The following is a 24,222-nucleotide window of genomic DNA, read 5'->3' as shown; positions in this document are numbered from 1 at the left end:
AAATTTTTGTATCAAATTAATTCCTTCTGCTCTTAACCTGATGTGATGATTTTTTTTCAGGCAATGTACGTAGTTAATTTTCAACTTAATTGGGCTTACAAGTTTTGATGACTGAGTGTTGTTTGCACCTGTCTCTCGTGATGTTTATTCGAGTGAAAAATCATTCTCTTGAAAAAAGAGAGGATATATAGGTTGTATCGATCCTAACAACATATATTATCTCTCAGATTTTTTGGTGAGCGGGAGCCTCATATTCTTGGTACGATCTTTTTTAAATGAGATAGGATGTTAGGGATTAATCGTAATGGTTACAATGAGAACCAAACACCTCCTTCCTGAGGACTCGAGCTAATCAGGTCCTCACCCTTATAAAAGAGAGTACCGAACCAACCACACTTGGTCTAGTATTGTTTTTTTTGCGATATTTTAAAGGTTATCGCGGTTTAGGAGGAGCTGGCGGGGAAATGTATCTCAAATATTATGGAAGAAAATGCTGGAGACAGAATAAGTGGACATTTTCTCTTTCTCCCAATGCACGAAATGATTTCCCATGAGATATTCTTTCTTTCTTTCGATGAGAATGAGATCTATGGCCTTTTCAGGTCATCTATATGCAGGGCCGGCTCCGGAGTAAGCCCCGCAAGTCTTTGGGCTTGGATAACCCCCGGACTAGGGCAACCAAAAAAAAAAATTTCCACATAAATATATATCTAGATATATTAATATTTCGACGCAATCCTAGCATGAATGATGCATCTGGTCTGCTGGTTAGTAGGCCATGCTTAAGTTTTCGCACGGATAATGCGCCAAGGTTCAATTCTTGTGCTGAGCATTGAGAAATCGTTTTTCCGCTCAGGGCAATTTTGCAGTTGATGACGTGGAACAATCCGGAGTAGCTTGGAATGAGTAATTCTCACCCACCTCTCTCTCTCTCTTTACAATTTGTCCATGAAATGAAAGGGTATTTGTTGTTGGAGTACACCACAAATGTATGGTATCTCAAAAGTGATACAATGAAATACTTGTCATTCCACCACTAATCTGGAAAACATAGCACAACTCATTTTTGAGATACCACGCTAAAACACTTTGGCGTACCATACAAAAATTCTTCTTGTTGTCATCCATAATTTTGGGAAATACTTCCTCTACATCAACAATTATTGTCACACTCCTAAAAAAAAGAAAAAACTACTCTCATACTCACAGAGTTATGTATGCAAATATAATATATATATATACACACACACACATGCATATGTACATACTAGTGCATACAAAGGACTCACAAAGGTTATTTGCATACATACACAGGTAGTCATGCACTAATTTAAAAAACTTCAATGAAAAAGTTAATCATTTTTAAAGTCAAATTTGTATTTTTGCGAGCTAGTCCATAATGTTTCTTTTTCATTTTATCATTAAATTTTGAACAATGATCAAAATAAATAACTGAAAGTTAAAAATAAATAGAAACCCATCATTTTTTTTTTGAATCAGATCATGAAATCATAAAGTACTATAACCAGAATTTTATTTTAATTTTCATTTATTAATAGAATTCAAACTAAAAGCACGATATAATCTTGATTTTTTTTTATGACTTAATAACAAGTGGGCAACCAAGTTTAAGATCGGGCTTGGACAACCCAAACGTCGGGGCCGGCACTATCTATATGGACTCAAAATGAGACCCATAAACAAGAGAAATTTTTCAGTGCTGGGTGAGTACCACGTGGTGCCTGCTCGGCGCATCCAGACTGTCCATAAGTGTTTTGGACGATTCAGATTAAAAATAATCTATTCACTCTGTTACAGTGAATAAATCACTTTTGGACGATCCGGATGCGCTGAGCGGGCACCACATTAGTAGTACCCACCCGGCACTGAAAAATTTCTCCATAAACAAACTAGGAGAGTTGGGGTATGGAGGAAGCTTAACCTGCAAATAAAGTGACCCCTTTATCAAATGCTGCAATGCATGGACTGGAGATCGAACATGAAAGGAGCACCTATTCCTTTCCTTTTCCTTTGACAAAGACCACCAAATAGCTAAACATCACACCTTTTCCCACAAAAAAGGTTCAAAATGGAAAAGAGTGTAGAATAGAAAACAAACAAAAGGAATTGAGATTCTTCTCTAGACAGATCCTGTACAACGCATTCCGACCTTAAAGTTTCTCTGGAGGGGGAGAAAAGAAGAGAAAGAAGAATCATACTAGTACTTCGATCGGATTACTTTCATTTCTTCAAAATCATTCTTCAAATTTCGAAATGGGTAACTCTTGCTCTCTGATCATGCTTCATTCGTGTACGTTCTTCAAAATAAAGATTCAGACTTGATTCTCTACATATGGAGACTCTTCCTAATAACGTAGAATGTGTTCGTCTCCATATCTACACAAAGAGAAGTGATGTATGTAACTTTCAGAATTATGATCCAATACTGATAAAATTAGTTCCTTTAAAAACTTAATAATAATATCTTCGACATAAGTCCAATCTCGAATTTATTGGTTAGGGGCGGAATTTCAGTATTTAAAATTACGGAGGGAAAGTGAGAGGTTGTCGGGTTTTTAATATGTTATTTGCTAGAGTAATAGAGATAGAGAAAGAGAATTGTGATCGGAGTATGAGTGAACAGTAACATTCTTCAAATTCATTTTTAAATAATGAGTGATATTTTTATCGTTTAAAAGGAAGAATTAGGTCGGAGATGCTCTAAGAAAAGTGACTTGTCCGAACAGGAATGGAACCAAAATTTCACATCCGTCAATCTCAATTGAATTGGATTCTTGTCAAAGAATACTTCATTTGCTTTTGTTGATTCTTATTCTTGCAAGAGCTACTGAGTACTGATGACGTAATAGCCAACTTCTATTTAAGGGCTACAAAGACTAGAAATTGGACTCAGGAGTAAAGGAATTATTGGAACACATGTAATTTTCCTTATTATAAAGACGTGGTTGTTAGTGGTGCAATGGGGGACGCCGAGCAGGGCTCCAGCTGGAGTAGAGCCCGGCGTCGTCATTGCACCACCGACAATCATGTTCTTCTGCTGCATGCTGCTGTTGTTCAAGGTATTTGCTTTTGCATTGCTCCAGCTGAATCATCACAATGCACAAAGTAAGTCCCCTTCTGATTCTTTGTTTTCCTTCTTTGAGCGCTATTGCAAAAATGCATGCAAGTTTTTTTTTATCTAGTACTCGTCCGACCCAAGTAGATCAACTAACTAATCTGAGGGACCGATGCTTAGCAAAAAAAGACTGCTAGTAATGCTTGTTTGGAAAATGGAATTTGACCAAACAGTATTATGGAAATTTACAGAATTGATACAAGAATCAAGAAATCAAGAACACAACTCAAGTCTGAAAATATTCTCCCTCTCCCAATTTGTTTTTCCACCGAATGAAATACATCAAGGCCCTAATATGAGTATATAAGCCCCCTCACTAACTGCCAGCTGTGCCACTACTTGTTACAACAGAATTTCAACAGAAACGAGAGCCGAGACAGCTCAGCTAACTAGCTACCTTAACAAGCTAACTAACTCTTAACTAATTCTGACTTTTGACACTAATTACACTAACACTAATGATTTTTGCTAACAGCCCCTCGCAAACTCATGGGAGTGTCCACGACCATGAGTTTGTGCTTCAAGAACTGAAAACGATCAGCCGATAAGGCCTTGGTAAAAATGTCTGCTGTCTGACCCAGAGTTCCAACATGTTGAACTGAAATCATTTTGCTCAGAACCTTTTCCCGAATGAAATGATAATCGACCTCTACATGCTTAGTCCGTGCATGAAAGATAGGATTTGAAGCTAATGCAATAGCCGACTGATTATCACACCAAATAATGTGAGGAAGAGCAGGAGTTATACCCAAATCAAGAAGTAATTGATGCAACCATGTGATGTCAGCTGCAGTCTGAGCCAATGCCCTGTACTCAGCTTCTGTGGAAGAACGAGCGACAGTATGTTGTTTCTTGGCACACCAAGAAATGAGATTGGAGCCCAAATATACACAGAATCCTGTGGTGGATCTCCTATCTTGATGATCACCAGCCCAATCAGCGTCTGAAAAGGCAGTGAGATGCAACGGACCAGGAACAAAACACAAGCCCTGATGTAAACTGCCTTTGAGATACCTAAGAATTCTCTTAACAGCAATGTAATTACTCTCCTTTGGTTGATGCATATGTTGACAGGCAACATTAACAGCGAAAGCAATTTCTGGTCTTGTCAAGGTTAAATACTGTAAAGATCCAACCACAGTTCTATACCAATGTGGATTAGTCATAGGCAAATCAGGATCCAGTATGGCAGGTTTCACAGAAGAAGGGGAAGGACTGGGTTTACATTCTTGCATCCCAGCTTTGTGTAACAAATCTTGAGCATACTTAGTTTGAGAAAGAAGGAGACTCTGACCATATCTGAGAACCTCTAAGCCAAGAAAATAACTCAGTTCACCTAAGTCTTTCATCACAAATCTGGTACCAAGAATGGAGATAAGGTCCTGTATATACTTGTTATCATCTCCGGTAATAACAATGTCATCCACATAGACAAGAACTAAAGTGATGCCATGATCAGACTTAGAAATAAAAAGAGAAGAATCAGCTTTGCTAGAATGAAACCCCTGACTGAGGAGGAAAGTGGAAAACATAGAGAACCATGCCCTTGGAGCTTGTCGTAGACCATACAAAGCTTTGTTAAGCTTACAAACATGCTGTGGATAAGTTGTATCCTTATAACCAAGAGGCTGCCTCATATACACCTCTTCCTCAATCACTCCATGCAAAAAGGCATTTGACACATCCAATTGTCTGATTTTCCAATGATTATGAACAGCCAAGGTAAACACTACTCTTAGAGTAGGTTGTTTAATGACAGGACTAAAAGTTTCTGAAAAATCAAGACCTTCATACTGCTGATTACCATTTGCTACAAGTCTGGCTTTATACCGTGCTACACTACCATCTGAATGCCTTTTAATCTTGTAAATCCACTGACAACCAATGATATTGGCATGAGAAGGTGGAGGAACAAGACTCCAAGTACCTTGTTTAACAAGAGCTGCATACTCTTCTGCCATAGCTTGCTGCCAAACTGAGTGTTTGACAGCCTCAGAAAAGTAAAAAGGCTCAGTATTTAAACTACAAGCAGTAACAGGTGTGTTTACCACATTGAAACCATAAAAATGTTGAGGTTTGGTAATGCCATTTTTAGATCGTGTCACCATTTGATGAGAAGTAGGAAGAGAAGAAAGGGAAGAAGGATCAGAATTAGAAGAAGAAGCAGGAGAAGAATGGGATTCAGAAATTGGTGTGAGAATAGGAATATCAGAACGAGGTAGTGGAGGAGGAGAAGCAATAGCTGAAGTGGCAAGAGACGCAGGAGAAACAGAAACAGGGAAGATAGACTGAGAAGGTGTAGAAGTTGAAACGGATTGAGGATCAAGAGTGGTATGAGAAACAGGAACAGAAAAGGTAAGATCACTGAAATCAGTAAGAGGAACCTGAAATTGAGTAGAGGATGTGACAGTAGAAGAAGAAGAAGAGAAAGTTATGAGAGAAGAATAAGGAAAATCATCCTCCATAAACTTTACATGTCTTGATGTATAAACCTTGAAAGTAACAGGATCTAGACATCTATAACCTTTTGTGGCAGGACAATATCCCAAAAAGACACAATGAATAGACTTAGGAGTAAGTTTATTAGGAACATAAGGTTTCAACCAAGGAAAACAACTACAACCAAAGGGTTTTAAAGCTGAATAGTCAGGAGAAGTATTGAATAAAAGACAATAAGGCACTTGAAAATGCAAAGCTGAATGAGGCAACCTGTTTGCTAAGTAAACAGCAGTGGTAAGGGCCTCAAGCCAGAATTTAGTAGGAAGACCAGATTGCAATAACAAAGCAATAGTAGTCTCAATGAGATGTCTATGTTTACGTTCAACCACACCATTTTGTTCTGGTGTGTGAGGACAAGTAGTTTGATGAATAACACCATTGGTCAAGAACAAATGTAACAGAAAATGATTGATAAATTCCCCCCCATTATCACTTCTAACAGTTTGAATTGAAGTTTTAAACTGAGTTGTGACATATGCTTTAAAATGAGCTATTGTATGCTTCACCTCAGACTTGTAATGTAGAGGAAACATCCAAGTGTATCTTGTAAAGTCATCAATCACAAGCAAATAATAGCGAAAACCTTTATGAGAGGGGATAGGAGATGGCCCCCAAACATCCATATGAACAAGTTCAAAAGGAGAAGAAGTAGTAGACTGAGACAAAGAGAAAGGCAACTTGTGACTCTTAGCCATATGACAAGCTTTACACTCTAAATGAACAGGATTTGAAACAGGTAATTCGAACTGCTTTATTAAAGATTGAAACAAAGGAGTGCTTGGATGACCAAGCTTATTATGCCATAGCATAGTGGGATTAGCAGTGCTTACTAAAGCTGTAGAGTTTGAACCATATGGGAAGCATTTAGAGAAGTTCAATAGAGGATAAAGACCCTTGCTGCAAGGCCCCTTGTAGAGAATCTGATGAGACCTCTTGTCCTGAATGACAAGACCATTTGAATCAAAGATAAGTTTACAATTATTATCTTTGGAGAATTGTTGAACAGAAAGAAGATTATGAGTGATAGTAGGAGTGTGAAGAATTTGTGACAATCTAAAATTAGCATTAGGTGTAGGTAACACACCTGAACCAGAATGAGTTATTGGCAGTTGAGATCCATTTCCCACTTGAACTCCACCAGCCATACAGGTAGATTGAGGATGAGTAATGTTCTGCAAATTGTTTGTGATGTGAGATGTGGCACCACTGTCAAAATACCATGGATGGCCTTGAATACCACCAGATGGAACCCCAAAAGTTTGGCATCCTGAACTCATCATGGGAACTGAATAACTAGCAGGTGTAGCATCAGAAGCAGACATAGCATATCCAGCAACATTGGCTTGTGCAATACTTGGAAAACCAGATTGAATTGAGTTGCCAGACATCCCTGGTGAGACACTTGGGAAACCAGATTGAAGTGGATTACCAAAAGGCCCTGATGATGTACCAGTTTGAGGTGCCATTGACCGAAATCCAAATGGCTGTACTTGTTCAAAAGTAGGCACAAACATCCCTTGTGACTGCATACCATTGAATGGATAAGAAGCAGATGGCATAGAGCTAGATGGAGAACCTCTCCACTGGTTAGCAGGTGGCATAGGGTTTGGTTGAGTCCATTGAGTAGACTGAGGCCATTGGTTTTGAGCAAAAGTAGAAGCATTTTGTATCCATGAATTTGAAGAGAAAGGTTGTGCAAATGAAGGGAACTGGCCACGATAATAACAGAATTGTGTTACATGATTGCTTTTCCCACAAATACCACAAGGATCCCTAGGGAAACGAGGACCTCTCCCCCCTCTGCCTCTGTTAAACTGGTTCAACTGAGGCTGAAGAAATTGTTGAGAAGGCAAGTAAGAAGGGGAGGGTGAAAACAGTTGAGGTTGGATATTTTGTGAGGAAGAATTGAACTGAGGTTGTGGCAAAATTTGGGAAGAAGGATTGTACGGAGGTTGCGGCAAAGAAACACTAGCAATTGGTGATGGTATGACATTACTAATATTGGAATTAGGATTTGACTGTGTTGCAACCAAGACAGTGTTATTCTCAACATGCATAGAAGGATCTTGTGTCATCTGTAAATCTTCACCACTCAACATAGTGACCAGGGCATCAAACGTGAGTTTTGTATTTCCACTGGTTCTAATTCCAGTTTTAAAACCATTGAAAGCAGGAGACAAGCCATGTAAAGTGTGAAAGACAAGATCCTCATCTGATAAAGGATTACCGGCAGCAGCTAATTTTTGAGCATAGGTTTTGATTGTATCAATATACGATTCCATCGTGGAGGTCTTGGTGAGACTATACAGCTTAGACCGTAAATCATGAATATGAGTAGTAGTCATGGAATTGTATCGACTGTTCAAAGACGCCCAAACTTCGAAACTACGATGTAACCCTAACACATACGGAAGAGTTGTTTGGGACAATGATGCAGTCAAACAAGCTAATAGTTGCGAATCAATAAGCATCCAAAGTGTATATGCAGGATTCGTTACCAGTTCTTCAGAAGAATTTCGAATCTGAGCAGATGGACATACCACTGTACCATCGATATAACCAAGGTAGCCATTAGCGTTCAAAACATTTTCCACCTGTGTCTTCCAAAGAAGAAAATTGGAGCAATCAAGCTTGATCGGCACCAGCGAATGAAAATTGGACACGAGAAACGCAAGCGTAGGTGGAATCGTCACAGTAGTAGCACTCGTCATCGAAGAAATCGAATCAAGATCGCAAGAACACAAAGAACGAACAGCAGAAATACCGAAAAGTGCAGAAGGAAATCACGATCGAAGACTTTCGTCTTGATACGGCTTTGATACCATATGGAAATTTACAGAATTGATACAAGAATCAAGAAATCAAGAACACAACTCAAGTCTGAAAATATTCTCCCTCTCCCAATTTGTTTTTCCACCGAATGAAATACATCAAGGCCCTAATATGAGTATATAAGCCCCCTCACTAACTGCCAGCTGTGCCACTACTTGTTACAACAGAATTTCAACAGAAACGAGAGCCGAGACAGCTCAGCTAACTAGCTACCTTAACAAGCTAACTAACTCTTAACTAATTCTGACTTTTGACACTAATTACACTAACACTAATGATTTTTGCTAACAAGTATTTGGTGGGTTCTGACCCAAAAATTAAAGTGGGACCCACACTGCGTGAGTTGGGCTCAAGCGGGTTTTAGATATTCCTTATTAAGGGGTTTAAACCAGTGAAGGAATGAATAAATTCCATTGAGGGATGAATGATAAATTGTCTCTCGAAGTGGGTGGGTTGAATGCGCAGAATAAACCCATAATGATTAATAGTTGTATCAGTTTTTTTTTTTTTTTTTTCCAGAAATTGATTTCCCTTTTGAATGTATTGAAGTCCCCCTATTGAATGGAAAGGCTCCCTATTCAATTCTGGTATTGATTGAGCAGGCTCCCCTTTCGGCTATATAAAGGCAGTCTCTGTCTTTGTTTCAACACACCAAAAACCAAGCTTCACTTCTTCTTCTGCAATCTACATTTGTTCTCTCGAGAAAGAGAGTAGAGATACAAGTTGGTTCGATGGGCAGTCTAGAGCAATACTCCGGGGACTGAGTGGGAACCGAGTAAACCCTGAGAGACAAACACCGATTCAACCTCCAACACCGGTGAGGCGGCGAATTTGTCTTAAGGGCACTGTGTAAAACACGGGTCTCTGTTTGCGTTTCAGATACTCTTTTACAGTTATATTTCATATTATGTAATTTTGTGTTCTTTTTGTAATTCCATGAATTCGTAATTTTTCAGAAAATAGTGAATTCCATTATTGTTTTCTGCACTGTTTTTCCTACAATGCTGAGAGTAAATTTCAAACTACAGAGATTTTTTGACGAGAAAGTCCCAGAAGAAGAGTTACAGTGATTGTCATAATTCTAAGTGGTCTCCAGTTGGTCATGAAAGTAATTGCAAGAGAGACTTCATGTGGCTCTTGTTTTGCTGTGTGTACCTAACTCCACCTATGAACATACAGTGAGCAGCACAAATTGACATTTTAGAACAGACAAGGCATATAGGGTTGTCTCATTATCTGAAGATGTATTCGTTATCACTCTTCTTGTTCGATCTTTGCAAAATTACTAGTTGCGGTCTTGTGACCACAGGTAGCTCATATCAAGGACAAGGATCTAGGTTTTTTTTTCTTTTCTTTTTTTGGAATATCGCGGAACACAATGCCTTAGACAGTGCTTAATAGAAAAAAACAGTTACATGTAGTGTAGTAGACCCCAATTGGTTGGGACTAGGCTATGTTTGGTTTAGTTTGATTTTCCATATCCGAGTATGTGCGTTGTGTTGTATCTGTAGCCGTGCTTCTTACGCAACTAATAAGAAGTCTTACCCCACCCTTTTCTCTTTTATCTCCATTAATGATGATAGCAACTTTTCTTCTATTGAACTCTATTTCCTTTTTGACGTTTCCAGTCTCTCTCTGGTTCTAGCTATGGCATATGCCCTTTCTCATCTTCTAATGCTCCTACTTCTGCTGCCTCTTTCAATTGTTGCTCAATCCAGAGGTGTTGTGAATCTTGGTTCATCTCTTTCTGCAAATGAGGGGTCCTCTCCCTGGCTTTCTCCATCAGGAAACTTCGCATTTGGGTTTCGAAAAGTCGACGAAAATCTCTTCTTGCTTTCGATATGGTACGACAAGATACCTGAGAAAACCAAAATCTGGTATGCCGATGAAGGTAACCCTGTTCCAGTTGGTTCAAAGCTTGTGTTAACTGACACAGGGCTGCAACTTACCAGTTCAAGGTGAACAGTTGTGGATTTCTTAACCTCTCAGTGGTGGAGTAGCTACTGGCTACATGAATGATACTGGAAACTTTGCTATAAGATGAAAACTCTCAGGAGTCATGGGGGAGCTTCAGGTTGTTGATATCATAGTATTTCGAAATACAAATCTTTAATTGATCGATGGTTAATTACATATAGTAGTTCATACTTCATAGTGGCTAGTGCAGGGTTTTAAATTGCATTATTAGGAAACGTAACGGATCGGTGATATGGCCATATCTCGGTCGATACGCAAGTAAAAAACGGTATTGGGGGCCCTAAACCCCATTACGTAATGGCCTTCATTTAAAACCTTGGGCCAGTGCATTTGATTGGTGGACCATTGAGCTCTAGTAGATACAACTTGGTGCAATATATATAGGCAAAAGCTTATGAAGATTTGTACATAGGGATATAGTTATCCAGATGACTTACAGTTAGCCAGCCTTGTCATTTACAGTCCAGAAAACACTTTCACCAGTCTATAGCAGTGCTATTCCAGACAATAGTTTACATATGAGTTTTTGTTTGATATTGCCATGCCTCTTTCCATAATTATTTCATGTTTCCATATATTTTGTTTAGCTTTATTGCACCATCTTTGATTCTACTAATGTTTTACACAGGCGCTGCGCATTTTCTTGAATATTTTAATATCATCTTAAAGTCTTATTTCCAATACAGGTATCCTACAGATACCTTGTTGCCAACGCAAATTATAGAAAAGGGAGGCGGACTTGAACAGAAACAAATTTCAGCTCAGGAAGGTTTCGTCTGAGTCTCCTTGACAGTGGAAATCCGGTGCTCAAGACCATAAACATCCCTATTACCTAACTGAATGAACCTTATTACAGAACTGGTACAGACGATGATGTTAATTCTTCGAATTCTGGTACCCGACTGGTCTTTAACGAATCAGGCTTCATTTATGTACTGAGAGAAAATGGTGGGAAGTTTATTCTTTCACAGGGAGCCATAGTGTCCAACGCCGTTTTCTAGCAAAGAGTGACTCTCAATTTCGATGGAGTACTCACACAGTATTACCATCCGAAGAATAACACCGCTGGGAATGAAAGCTGGTCTGTCATTTGGTCTGAACCAGATAATATATGCACAGCAAGTTATGCACTTGCAGGAAGCGGAACTTGTGGGTATAACAGTCTTTGTAGACTCGAAACAAAGGGAAACAGGCCAAAATGTGAATGCCCAAGCGGGTATACTTTACTTGATCCGTATGATGAATATGGAAGCTGCAAACCAAACTTCACATTTGGCTGTGAAGATGGACTTGGGGTAGCATATGATATGGTAGAGTCACCAAACTCTGACTGGCCATTTTCTGATTGCGAGCTGTTAAGACCTTATGGTGAAGGGGAGTGTAGAAATTCATGCTTGCATGATTGCATGTGCGCTGTTTCCATTTTTAGAAACGAGACCTGTTGGAAGAAAAAACTGCCACTCTCAAATGGCAGAGTAGACAATAGTGAAAGAAGTAAGGCGTTTGTTAAAGTTGGGGAAAATAAGTTTCCCATTCCAGAGCCCAAGAAGAAGAATGAAGGTACTTAAGTGATTGCTGGATCTATGCTATTGGTTAGTTCGGTCTTAGTTGCTGCTATTTGTTTGGCATTTGTCTTCATTTACAATAAGCAACAAGCGAGAATTCCACCGACTGAAGAAATTGTGGACACCAATTTGCATTGTTTTAGGTACAAAGAGCTCGTGGAAGCTACCGGTGGATTCAAGGAGGAATTAGGAAGGGGAGCTTTTGGGATTGTCTATAAAGGAGAAATGAAGATTGAGGAGATCTTGTTGCTGTCAAGAAGTTGGACAGAATGGTTCAAGTGGGTGAGAAGGAATTAAAAGCTGAAGTGAATGTGATAGGCCAAACTCATCACAAGAATCTTGCTCGCCTGCTTGGATATTGCAACGAGGGACCACACCGACTTCTGGTCTCTGAGTACCTGAGTAATGGCACATTAGCAACCTTCCTTTTTGGAGAAACAAAACGTAGTTGGAACCATAGAACCGAAATAACTATGGGAATTGCGAGAGGACTCTTATACTTACATGAGGAGTGCAGTACACAGATCATTCACTGTGATATAAAGACTCAGAATATACTCCTTGACAATTATTATCATGCTAGGATTTCTGATTTTGGTTTGGCAAAACTTCTGATGATGGGTCAGAGCCATACACACACTGCTATTAGGGGAACAAAAGGGTATGTTGCACCTGAATGGTTCAGAAACATGCCAATCTCTGTGAAAGTCGATGTCTACAGTTTTGGTGTCCTGCTTTTAGAAATCATATGTTGCCGGAAAAATGTAGACTTGGAGATGAGTGGGAAAACTGCAATTCTAACTGATTGGGCTTATGACTGCTATGAGGAAGGTACATTACATGCTCTGGTTGGAGATGACATGGAGGCCTTGAATGACAGAAATAATTTTGATAGGTTTGTTTTGGTTGCACTTTGGTGCATCCAAGAAGACCCGTCGTTAAGGCCCACAATGAGGAAGGCTATACAGATGCTGGAAGGAGTGACTGAAGTTACTGTCCCTCGGTGTCACTCTCCATTCAGTAATTTAGGCTAAATCCGCCTTCTGCTGCATCACTGATGTAGTTTTTGGTCATGCCATTATCTTCCCTCTGGCTACTTGTTTCTCGTTCTTCATTGTGTGTTGTGGAGGATTTCCTTTCAATCTAATGTTTCTTGTTTCTGCTAGGATTCACTAAAAGATGGTAACGTAGGATATTCCAATTGTCTTTCTGATAAAGCAACCTAAAGAAATTATTGTATTTTAGTGCAATGTATTCTACGCCTTTCAGGTAAATTTCAAATGGATTAATTATTAGCTCGTAACTTTTGCCCTAAGTTCCATTTTACCCTGAAAAGTAAGTACCAAGACCTGAGCTGCTTAAGCAGCTGAGCTCTCAAAACTCATCTTGCAGTACTCCAAGAATTCGGCTGACATGACCACTCCTTAAGGCCTGAGCTGCTTGAGCAGCTTGTGGTCTTGAAAAGCACGAAAAGCTCATGATTTGGTGGGGCCAAGGGCCTCTCGGTTTTGCCAAAAATGGAAGAGGCACAAGGAATGTCTTTGAGTAGATCCAAGAGGCAAGAATGTTGGCAATTTCGGCCAATCACAACCTTTCTTCACATGTAAGTAAAGGCCTTGAGCTCCTTGCATGCTTGCCATGTGTCCTCCTTGGTGACTGAGAAATTTTTAGTTGCAAATAGGGTACTACGGGGCATGCATACGTGGTACCCCAAACCAACCAAAAGATGACATCTGTTAATACAGTCAGATTGAATTTCCGACACAACACGAAGTTAGCGGGTTAAGATTAGCTATTTCTGACACGAAAAATGAATATGACCCGACACAATAACAAAAAGAGCTAAACAGGTCGGGTTAAGGTTGAGAGTACTCTAACACGAACACGACACGAGAATTTTGTGGAAGGACATGATAACACAACATGAAGTTAGCGGGTTAGGGTCGGCTATTTTTGACACGATACACGAATATGACACGATACGATAACATGAAAAGCTAAACAAGTCAGGTTAGGATTGAGAGAATTCTGACACAAACACAAGATGACACAACACGAACACGATGCCCACCCCTAAGTCAGATCTTGTCTTTGCCCTGTTAACGGAAAGAACGAAAACTAACTGGAAAAGAATCTCCGTTTACTCTCTCTCTCCGATTATTGTGAGGGCAAGTTGGCTGTCTTGAAAAAGACGATGCACCATGGGGATCTGCCCTCTCTAAAATCACTGCTTGCTGAAGCTGCACGGCTCGAGAATGAGATAACTAGTTAAATTCCAAGCGAACCAGAGAGTACGGACAGCGATGATGAAGTTTATGATGCTCAACTGAATGATAGTGATAAGTTTTATTTTGTGGGGAAAATGAAGGAGAGCGGTTTTGATTTGTTTTTGTTAACAGAGGTATGTGGAAAGAAACAGAGAAACATATTAGAAATCAAAGAAGACGGAATCAAACTTGCGTCCTATGCATATGATCCATAGGACCCCATATCGTATTCAACTATAGCAAGCGATTACTCCCTATGCATATGAACTCCATGTCGTTCTCTGCTATAGACTATAGCGCCAATTCCTTTGCCGTTTACATAGTGAGATAGAGGGAGAAGAAAGTCATGATCCTTGATCCTGCTAAGCAATATATGAAACCTCTCTATCAACGCAAACATCAGTGAAGATTTTCTGCATAAGAATACACGAGAGAGAGAGAGAGAGAGAGAGAGAGAGAGAGTGTGTGTGTAATTGGTACATGAATTGGGAAATGTGGTACAGTAGAGGAAGGTTGTATTCTTCCAGAAGTTCAGTACTAATAGTCTAATATACAGTAACTATCAGAAATCAAATGAGTACGTAAGTTTATATTGAATGAAACCCAAATATAAATATCCAATTCTGGTGGTACACAACTTAGTTCTGTACAATACCATCATGTCACTAATCTCACATCATAAACTAGTATCCAGCTAAAATAAATTTAAAGACGAGCCCTATATAAGGACTATTTTCACAAAATGTTGACTCATGCAAGCAAGTATTGTAGCATAGACAGGAGTCACGACACAATTAATTTTGTATGTGAATTGACCTTTTCTTTTATGAGCAAGTCATAAGCCTGCTTTGGTTCCCATCGAAACGAATAGCATGTAGAGCTCGTCCACTTTCCACCTCCGTGGTACAATCTCCTTTGCGGGCTCAGAATCATTCGTTCAAGTGAGACAGCATTATTAAGCAAATAAATAGCAAGCTCCATCTCATCCGAGCTCCCAAGAAATCCATGCACTTCAACTTCTTTCAGTTGAAAATGCACATGTTTAGAGTACAACTGCTCTCTTCTTGGACCTGTAAATCTCCCCCAATATAACTGCCACCAAACACACAAACTTCGGTAATATTTCCTAAGTAATGTACGACTTCTCATAACAACAGCGCAACCATAAGGACAGGAAATAAAAACTGGGAAAAACAGGCCATAAATCTTGCAAAATGAAGACTAAAGCTAACTACCAACCAAGAAAAAACCACTTGACATGAGAATCTATACCTTTTGCTTATGAGCTAACTTCCTACATGTTTACCTTCATGGAAAGAGATGCATAGGTCTCAAAATGTTCAATTATTTACTTGTTGCAAATGCATTAGCATGTATCATTTATTTGCGAATATCTCCATGTGTTTTAAATGTTTCTCACCATTTTTGTTTTTTGTTTTTTTTCCCAAATGTTTCCATATCCAAGCTAATCTAGACAACACATCTACATCAAAGTTGATTAATTTAACGCAAGGGTGCACGAAAGAAATTGTAATAGAATTCAGGCTCACACAAACCCTAGCACCTACTTATTTTAGTCCAGCATGCAGAATTGTGCGCTGAAAAATAGATGGCACCAAACCAAGAGTCAAACACGGGATACTTGCTGCTATCAATGCAAGACCAGCTTCCTCACAGGAAAAACAGAATAAAAACAAAAACACAAAGTCAGGTAACTGTGTATGTCTTGTGGTTCTGATAATTTGGAGGAGGTAGGTGCCCAGAGCGTGAGGCCTTCGGACGGCCTCGCGGAGGTGGTATGCCAGAGGCCGGCACTGGGTAGGCCACGTGGCGGTGGCCTACCAAGTACCCACAAAGTGTAATAAACGAACTCAAGTTAGTCAAAGAGAAGTTAAAGATTTGTTAGCTAATAATTCTGCTACTCCTAACAATACAACTTTCCAGTATTTTCCTCCTAATGTTGAGGACATGGTCTCAATCTCCCTAACTACGCTAAGGTTGAGGAGTGTGGTATTCAGAAGTGGGAAATTGTGTTGTGGGCCATTTTCTTGACAAAAAATTGTTAAGATTGGGGAAAAGTTGGGATAACTGGACGTATTGTCCACTGAACAGGGATTGTTCCCTTCTTGTTAAAGAGTGATCAGGCTTTTAGAAAAGTAATTGATCTTAGGCCATGCCATTTTGCAGGCAGACTTGTGATCATCAAACAATCGGGAACCTCAAATATGTTTTGAAAAGGAACAGCTGTCAAACATTCCTGTCTGGGTTCAGTTTTACAATGTTCCCCTAGAACTATGGTTTTAAAAAGGGCTTAATTATATTGCTATTGCTATTGGTAGGCCCTTGATGTAGATTCCACAATGGAATCTTGCAGGTAACTCAGTTACGCCAGAATTTGTCTAGGGTGGATGTGAATTCCTGTTTTCCTGTTTCAATTTGACAATGGTAATTCAATGGAAATTGGTGTTAAATGTTCTTGGAAGCTCCTTAAGTTCTCAAAAGGTAGGGTCTTTGGGCATGGTGACTCTCATTGCCAAGTTGGGCTTGTTCAAGCTGGGGGTTCTCTTTTTCCCCGCCGGACAGGAGCAGGTTTGGTCATCAAGTCAAAGGGTGATGCTGCTCTATCTGAGTATAAAGATGGGAATGGTCTTAATAAGAATCAGGACTCTTCAAATGAGGCTTTGCCCACAAACTCAAGGGTAAGCTCTAGTCCTGTTCAGAATAGTTATTTGAGGTTTCCGCAAACAGATTTGATGCTCCAGAGTCCAGATGAGGCTGATAGCTGAATCTAACTGGGGAAGAAGTCTTGAATGGGGCTGTCGAGGAGTCGGGGGTGTCTGAAGAGATGGGTACTCGAGGCATTCTTTCTACTTCAGATGTTGTTCCCAGAAATATTGACATGGAGTTGGCTAGGAATGGTTTTATTCGAAGGGTGTTTCTGGTTATAATTGTATCAAGGTGGTTATCTTGTAACTTCTTTTTTTGATGTGATTGGGAGAAGTAAGACTGCTTGAGTAATTGGAGGATAGGCCCTCCTGGGGGCCAAAGGAGGGCAAGAGAGGTAGTGTATAAAATAAAACAATATTGTGATTGGATACAATATAGGTATACAGCCATGCAATTACAATATTGGTGTAGGAAACATAAGTTCTTCTGGAGCATGTCAAGCTCAGTAGTGCTGAGGAATCTTCTCAAAAAACAAAAGTCAAGGGTAAGACGGCTGGGCTTAGGGGATCAACATACCAAATATTTCATAGAAGAATAGCTGTTAATAGGAAGAGGAATAAGATCCTCTCTATTCGTGATAACCATGGGAATATGATTGAGGAGACGGCTGCCAGCCAGGACCAGGTGAATGCTGCCGATTGTATGATGATGAGTAAAAGTTCCTCTTGTGTTTTCTACAAAAGGTGACACGGCTGTAGGCCCAGATGATTTCCACACTGCTTTTTCCCATAACCGGGGGGTGGTGGGAAATGAGTCGGTGCTTGCTGTGCAATTGCTTTTCTGTACTGGTTTTTTGCTCAAATGGCACTGCCCACTGCCCTGACCTTACTTCCTGTAACTGGCAGCCCTTCGTTTAAAGGCTCTATAAGGCAGTTGGTTTTATACCAAACCAAACCGAGCCATAAGTCCCAATCACTTGGGGTCAGCTACATGAATCCTTTTCCTCCATTGAGCTCTGTCAAGAGCCATTATACTCATATCGTTGCGTACCACAGCATCTAATGTCAATTTAGGTCTACCCCTCCCCGTAGCATTGCTACCCAAAGCTATCTTATCTGCTCTCTTAACTACTGCGTCTCCTGGTCTACGGTAGACATGTCCAAACCATCTTAGCCTATTTTCCCACAACTTCTATTCTATGGGTGCTACACCTACCATCTCACGAACCGTTTCATTTCTAATCATGTCTCTTCTAGTCTTATTACACATCCATCTCAACATTCCCGCTTCTGCTACACTCATCTTGTTCACCTGTTGCTTTTTAATAGGCCAACATTCTGTCCCGTAAAGTATCGCTGGTCTAATGGCAGTTCCATAGAATTTTTCCTTCAATTTTATGGATACCCTCTTGTCACACAGTACACCAGTAGCGCTCCTCCACTTGAGCCACCCCATTTGAATCTTATGGGTCACATCATCGGCAATCTCTCCATCTCTACTAATGATTGATCCTAAGTATCTAAAATGATCACTCTTAGGTATCTCTTGGTCTAGGATCATCACTCTTTCTTCGTGCGCACTGCTTGTATCACTAAACTTGCACACCATATATTCAGTTTTACTCCTACTTATTCGAAAACCCTTTGATTTTAATGCTTCCCTCCAAATTTCTAATTTCGTATTAACACCTCTAGCGGTTTCATCTACGAGGACAATGTCATCTGCAAACACCATACACCATGGGATATCCTCCTGAAATTGTGTAGTCAATTCATCCATAACTAAGGCAAAAGGTACGGGCTCAAGGCTGACTCTTGATGCAATCCTACAGTGATTGAAAATTCACTCGTTTCCCCTACTGGTGATCGAATGGTAGTGACGGCACCTTCATACATGTCTCTAATTACCTCGATATACCTTTTGATCACTCCCTTTCTCTCCAGAACCCACCATATGATATCTCTAGGCATCCTATCATAAGCCTTTTCTAAGTCTATGAAAACCATATGGAGATCCTTCTTCTTTGCTCTATGTTTTTCTACCATTCTCCTTAATAAGTAGATAGCTTTCATGGTTGAACTTCCGGGCATGAACCCAAACTGTTTCTCTGACATCGTAGTTACCATCCTCAAGCGATGCTCAATAACTCTTTCCCACAACTTCATCGTATGACTCATCAATTTAATACCTCTATAGTTGTTATAGCTTTGGATATCCCCTTTATTCTTATAGATAGGTACTAGAGTGCTCCTTCTCCATTCATCGGGCATCTTCCTCGTCATAATAATCTTGTTAAATAACTTTGTCAACCAAGTCACCCCCAGGTCACCTAAACTTTTCCACGCTTCAATAGGGATACCATCTGGTCCTAAGGCCTTACCCGGTTTCATCCTTTTCAAAGCTTTGACCACTTCGAACTTTTGTTTTCTCCGGTAAAATTCATATTCTATATTCTCGCTAGGTACATACTCTTCCTCCCCACCAAAGCCTCCTTCATGTTTCTCATTTAACAACTTCTCGAAATACGATTTCCATCTATCCCTGATCGCTTCGTCTTTTACCAACACCACCGAATCAATATCTTTTATACACTTAACTTGAGAAACATCTTTAGCTCTCCTTTCTCGCAACTTGGCAAGTTTATAAATAACATTTTCTCCATCTTTATTATCGAGTCTAGCGTAGAAATTCTCATAAGCTTTCAACTTCGCATCCCTAACAGCTTTCTTAGCTTCCTTACTAGCTTGCTTATAACTCTGAAAATTTTCCTCATTCCGGTCCTTTTGCCACTTTTTAAAGCACGCATTCTTAGCTTTTACCTTGGTTTGAACCTCGTCATTCAACCACCATGTCTCATTAGAAATTGGACATTTTCCCTTCGACTCCCCGAGAACTTCTCTCGATATTCTTCTAATACCGTCAGCTATGGTATTCCACATATTGTCACTATCTCCTTCCACTCCCTACTGTACTTCTTGAGACATTTTTTTCTTGAATACCTATAGTTTCTTCTCTCTTAGGCCCCACCATTTAATTCGTGGACATCTAGTTTCCTTCCTCCTTCTAATATTCCCCTTGAGACTAATATCTAACACCAAAAGTCTATGCTGTGCCACTAGACACTCTCCTGGAATAACCTTACAATCCTTACATGTCAAGCAGTCCGCACCACTAGCGAGAAAGTAGTCAATTTGGCTTCTATTGGCTCCGCTCTTAAAGGTAATTAAATACTCTTCTCGCTTCCTATAGAGGGTATTTCCCACTATAAGGTCAAAAGCTACTGCAAAATCTAAAATCCTCCGACCACCTTCGTTAAGGTCACCAAAACCAAAGCCACCATGTACCTTCTCATACCCTTGCTTATGCACTCCCACATGGCCATTGAAATCGCCTCCTATAAATAGCTTCTCCCCAAAAGGTATATCTTGAACGACGTCATCCATCTGCTCCCAGAATTGCTCTTTAGTGAGATCATCCAAACCTACTTGGGGTGCGTAAGCACTAATAATATTAACTATGCTCCCTCCGATCACAAGCTTAACTAAAATAATCCGATCTCCTTTCCTCGTGACTGTAACTACCGAATCTTTCAGGTGTTTATCTACTACGATACCTACTCCATTTCTATGTCTATTCTTACCCGTATAGTAGAGCTTATAACCTGTGTTCTCTATTTCCCTAGCTTTCTCCCCTACCCACTTAGTTTCCTGAAGACAAGCTATACTAATCTTCCTCCTAAGCATGGTGTCAACTAGCTCCCTAGTCTTACCCGTTAATGTCCCTATATTCCAAGTTGCTAAACGAATCCTATAATCCTGGGCTAGCTTCTTTACCCGTGCTTGTCCAGGCACACACGGGAACCCTTGCTCACTTATCATCACACCCGGGCGCCGGTGTGGCGCCCCTTGCTCATTTTTCGAAGCACCCAAAGGCAGGCACAACGCGTCGCTTAAAGGGAACGCCCTAGCATGTTTCGTTATCATAGTTGGTTTCATGTCATGGAGATCTGACAGGTTTTTTTACATGCTAACTGTCAGCTACCTAATGCACAACCCTCCTCTTTTATCCGGGCTTGGGACCGGCTAGGGAGAATAAAGATAAGGCTCTAAGCACAAACCAGGCGGAGTCAATCCCAATCTTTGTAAAGGGCAGATCAATTGCTTATAATGTCTTGCTCATGTAAGATTTGGCAAGGAGCTGTCCTAGGGATGAGTTAGCTGTCAGCCGTGCAATTAACATTGACCTCATTAAGGCCTATGACTCAATTATCAGTTCTTTATTTTTGAGGTAAAGGATTCCATGGTTTCCCTCAGCAAATTATTAAGTGGATTAAAACCTGTGTGTCTACTCCTAGTTTATTTGTGGTGATTGATGGCGGTTTGGATGGGTACTTCAAAGGGGAAAGGGGGTTGAGGCCAGGAGATCCAATCTCCCAAGTTTTTGTTTCTTCTGGTGATGGAAGGGGTTTTATTTTTCCCCATTTTACAACAAAAAATTAATTCTAGGCATTTTATTTTTCATCCCAAATGCTAGAGCTTGGAATTAAGTAATTTAAGCTTTTGCTGATGACTTGTTTTCCTTTTGACCGTTTGTGGTGTTGACCTTCAGTCTCTTGCCATTAGCAAGGAAGCTTTAGATGAGTCTTATAAGGTTTCTAGTTCTTAGTTACCTGGTGAACAGGCGGGGACGGTGGAGCAAAAGGATATAAGAGAATCTATGTTTGGGAGCGCATACATATATAATTGCAAATAAATAAATAAGTAAAGATACACACTTATTCTTCTTTTGTCAGTGCCAGTACATACGCTAAAACATGAATCAAATTTGTAATTGCCTTGGCTGGTGTCAACTGCAAAAGTTTTTCTGTTAAACAAAAGTAAACTTTATGTTCATACTACGTACTCCAGTAAATTTGCGAGAATGTTTTAGTAGTTTCTTATGTTGGTTGCATATTTCTCTTTCTTGGTAGTTCTATCCTAGTGGCAAATGTGTTTCTTTCTAGATGAGAGCGAGGTTACTATGGCCCAAGAGTGAGGTTCTGGGGCTGATTTGCCACCCCCGATAGGAGGATCCTGCAACTAAGGTCTAGTCCGCAACCAAACCTGTAAAAAAAGGGCAATTTTCTATTCGGGGTAAGAGTCTACAAGGCTAAGGATCCTGTCATCTATTTGCCTATTCCGCAGGTTACCTTGTCAAATAATTAGGGGTTCCAGTCATCTTTTCTATTTTGACTTATAATGACTGACTGCAGCTTAAAGAGAGGATCCTGTTGAGAGTTTCAGAGCTGAACTAATAAAATCCTTTCTTATGGAGGAAAGGCCCGAAATATCCTGTCAGTTTGGTGGACCATGCAGGTTTAGTGGTGTTCCATTTTCATTTCCTCAAGAAATTTTGAAGGAGATTGAGTGCGTATAGAAAGCCTTCCAATGGCCTAGAGTTTCTCTTCAAAGTACCGGGCTAAAGTTCAGTGGGATTGGGTTTGTTCTCTTAAAGATGAAAGGGGTTGGGTTTCAATCCTCTTAAGATTTGGAACAAAGCGGCAAAGCCACAATGTTGAGACAACTTTGGGCTATTAGTTTAAAAAATGATTCCTCGTGTCGGTAAAGTGGATCCATTCTTATGTCATGTGATTAAGCAGAAATGCATACGGACTTAAGGAGTATGTGCTTGCCTCAGGACTGGTCATGGACTCTGAGGAAACTGTTTAAATTTTCGGAGTTGGTTCATCATCTTATCAAGTATATTGTTGGGATGGATCTCAGACCATGGCTTGGCAATTGGCACCCTATTGGTCCCCTTCGTAAGCTTTTTGGTGAGAATAATGTGAGAAATTTGGGTAGTTCTTTACTTAACAGTTTCCTCCATTATTTGCAAAGATTAATGGAATTGGCCTATGCAGAGAAGTACACTATTCAGTATATAATGGCTCATGAGGCATACCCTGCTATGTTCAAGCCAAATTCTATTCAAAATGATAATGTCATTTGGGCTGCTACTGGTAATGGTTGTTTTCCTATCAAACCTGCTTGGAATGCAATAAGGAATGCTAGACCTTAAGTGCCAGGGTCTTCTGTCATTGGGTTTAAACATGTTTCAAAATGATCTTTTATTCTTTGGTTATGCCACTTCAGAGATTGTTTACCAGAGATAAACTTCTGGAATGGGGAATGCAGGTAGATTCTCAGTGTTTAGTGTCATCAAGCTCCTGAATCCCATGAAACATCTCTTCTAATCTTGTGATTATTCAAGCAAGGTTTGGGCTGGTGTTATATAAATGCTCACATTTCAGTAATGAGGCTACTGAACAGCATGAGGTATTTCTGCCATTGAAAGAGGGTTTACTACCTGGAATATTTCAACAAACATTATGAAGCCAAGAAGTAGAGGAGTTAGGCAGTAGTTTGTGCTGTGAGATTCTGGTTTGTCTACTGCTTGGTTGCTTTTTTGTGTTTTCCCGTTTTGGTAGGGGTTCTTTCTTCTGTTGAGTAGTCCTTTAGGAGTTTGTTTTAGCAGGTTTCTTTTGCTTGATGATTGGCTTGTTACTGTTACTTTTTATTTCTCAAGGTTACGCCCCTGGCTCTTTGGTTGTAATCCTTTGGTTTTTGTGAAATAAAATTTAATTTACCAAAAAAGAAAAAGGAAGTTAAAGGTTTGCAAAAAGGACTTCTTTGGGAAATTCAAAGAGTTGAAGAGTGAGCTCATTAGAACAGTTGATGAGCTGGATAGTAACAGCCTAGAGGAGAACTTGACAATTCTATTAGGCGGGAGCTGGCAGACCTGCGGGGTTAAAGCTTAAATCCGAAAATATGTTTCCAGGGAAGGTTTTTTCCTGAAGTCGAGAAACACAAAGTGGCAAGAAGGGGATAATAAAACAGCAATGTTCCATAAGAATGCATATGGGAAAAGGGCAAAAGAAGTTCACTGACAGGCTCTAGGTAGGAATTGGGGTAATTGTGGATAGCAAGCATCGAATTGGTCATCTAATCTTTTCTGTTTTGTACTTGTTTGAATTCTACGGGAGGGGTCATTAACGATGGTTCGATTGGGAAGACTGTTTGATGGTTTGGCAATTAAAGATGCTGTCTTTGTTCATGAAAAGGATAAATCTCTGGGGCTACATGGCTTTACTGAGGCTGCCATTCAAGATTGTCGGGATATTTTCAACCGTGGTTTGATCAAGGATTTCCAACAATTCTTTGAAAATGGAGTTTTAAATGCTTTGTATTAATGTAGCTTCTATATGTTTGACTCTTCATTGTCTTCAAAAGCAAAATTCTTC

At 39.9% G+C, this 24,222-nt stretch overlaps 2 protein-coding genes across 6 annotated transcripts in view; one reads left to right on the top strand and one right to left on the bottom strand.

The window, feature by feature from the left end:
• Positions 1–2,928: 2,928 nt before the first annotated feature.
• LOC131313667 (uncharacterized) lies at positions 2,929–13,259 on the top strand. The gene is made up of 3 exons (XM_058342109.1): positions 2,929–3,126; positions 9,070–9,284; positions 11,131–13,259. The coding sequence occupies exons 1-3, from the start codon at positions 3,048–3,050 to the stop codon at positions 11,185–11,187; spliced, it is 351 nt and encodes a 116-aa protein (XP_058198092.1). The 5' UTR covers positions 2,929–3,047; the 3' UTR covers positions 11,188–13,259.
• Positions 13,260–14,388: 1,129 nt separating this feature from the next.
• LOC131315003 (F-box/LRR-repeat protein At3g58900-like) overlaps positions 14,389–24,222 on the bottom strand; it is a 15,269-nt gene continuing 5,435 nt past the window's right edge. For 3 of the 5 annotated variants that reach the window (XM_058344039.1, XM_058344040.1, XM_058344037.1), the window contains exon 5: positions 14,837–15,368. In XM_058344039.1, the coding sequence (XP_058200022.1) occupies positions 15,060–15,368 (309 nt within the window). In that variant the 3' untranslated portion in view covers positions 14,837–15,059. Of the gene's footprint in view, positions 14,690–14,836; positions 15,369–24,222 lie in introns of those variants that run through there. The other 2 variants (XM_058344038.1, XM_058344041.1) reach the window with 2 other exon arrangements.

The sequence above is a fragment of the Rhododendron vialii genome, chromosome 13a, assembly GCF_030253575.1.
Source record: "Rhododendron vialii isolate Sample 1 chromosome 13a, ASM3025357v1".
NCBI lineage: Eukaryota > Viridiplantae > Streptophyta > Magnoliopsida > Ericales > Ericaceae > Rhododendron > Rhododendron vialii.
This window is presented reverse-complemented; position numbering and strand designations above follow the sequence as displayed.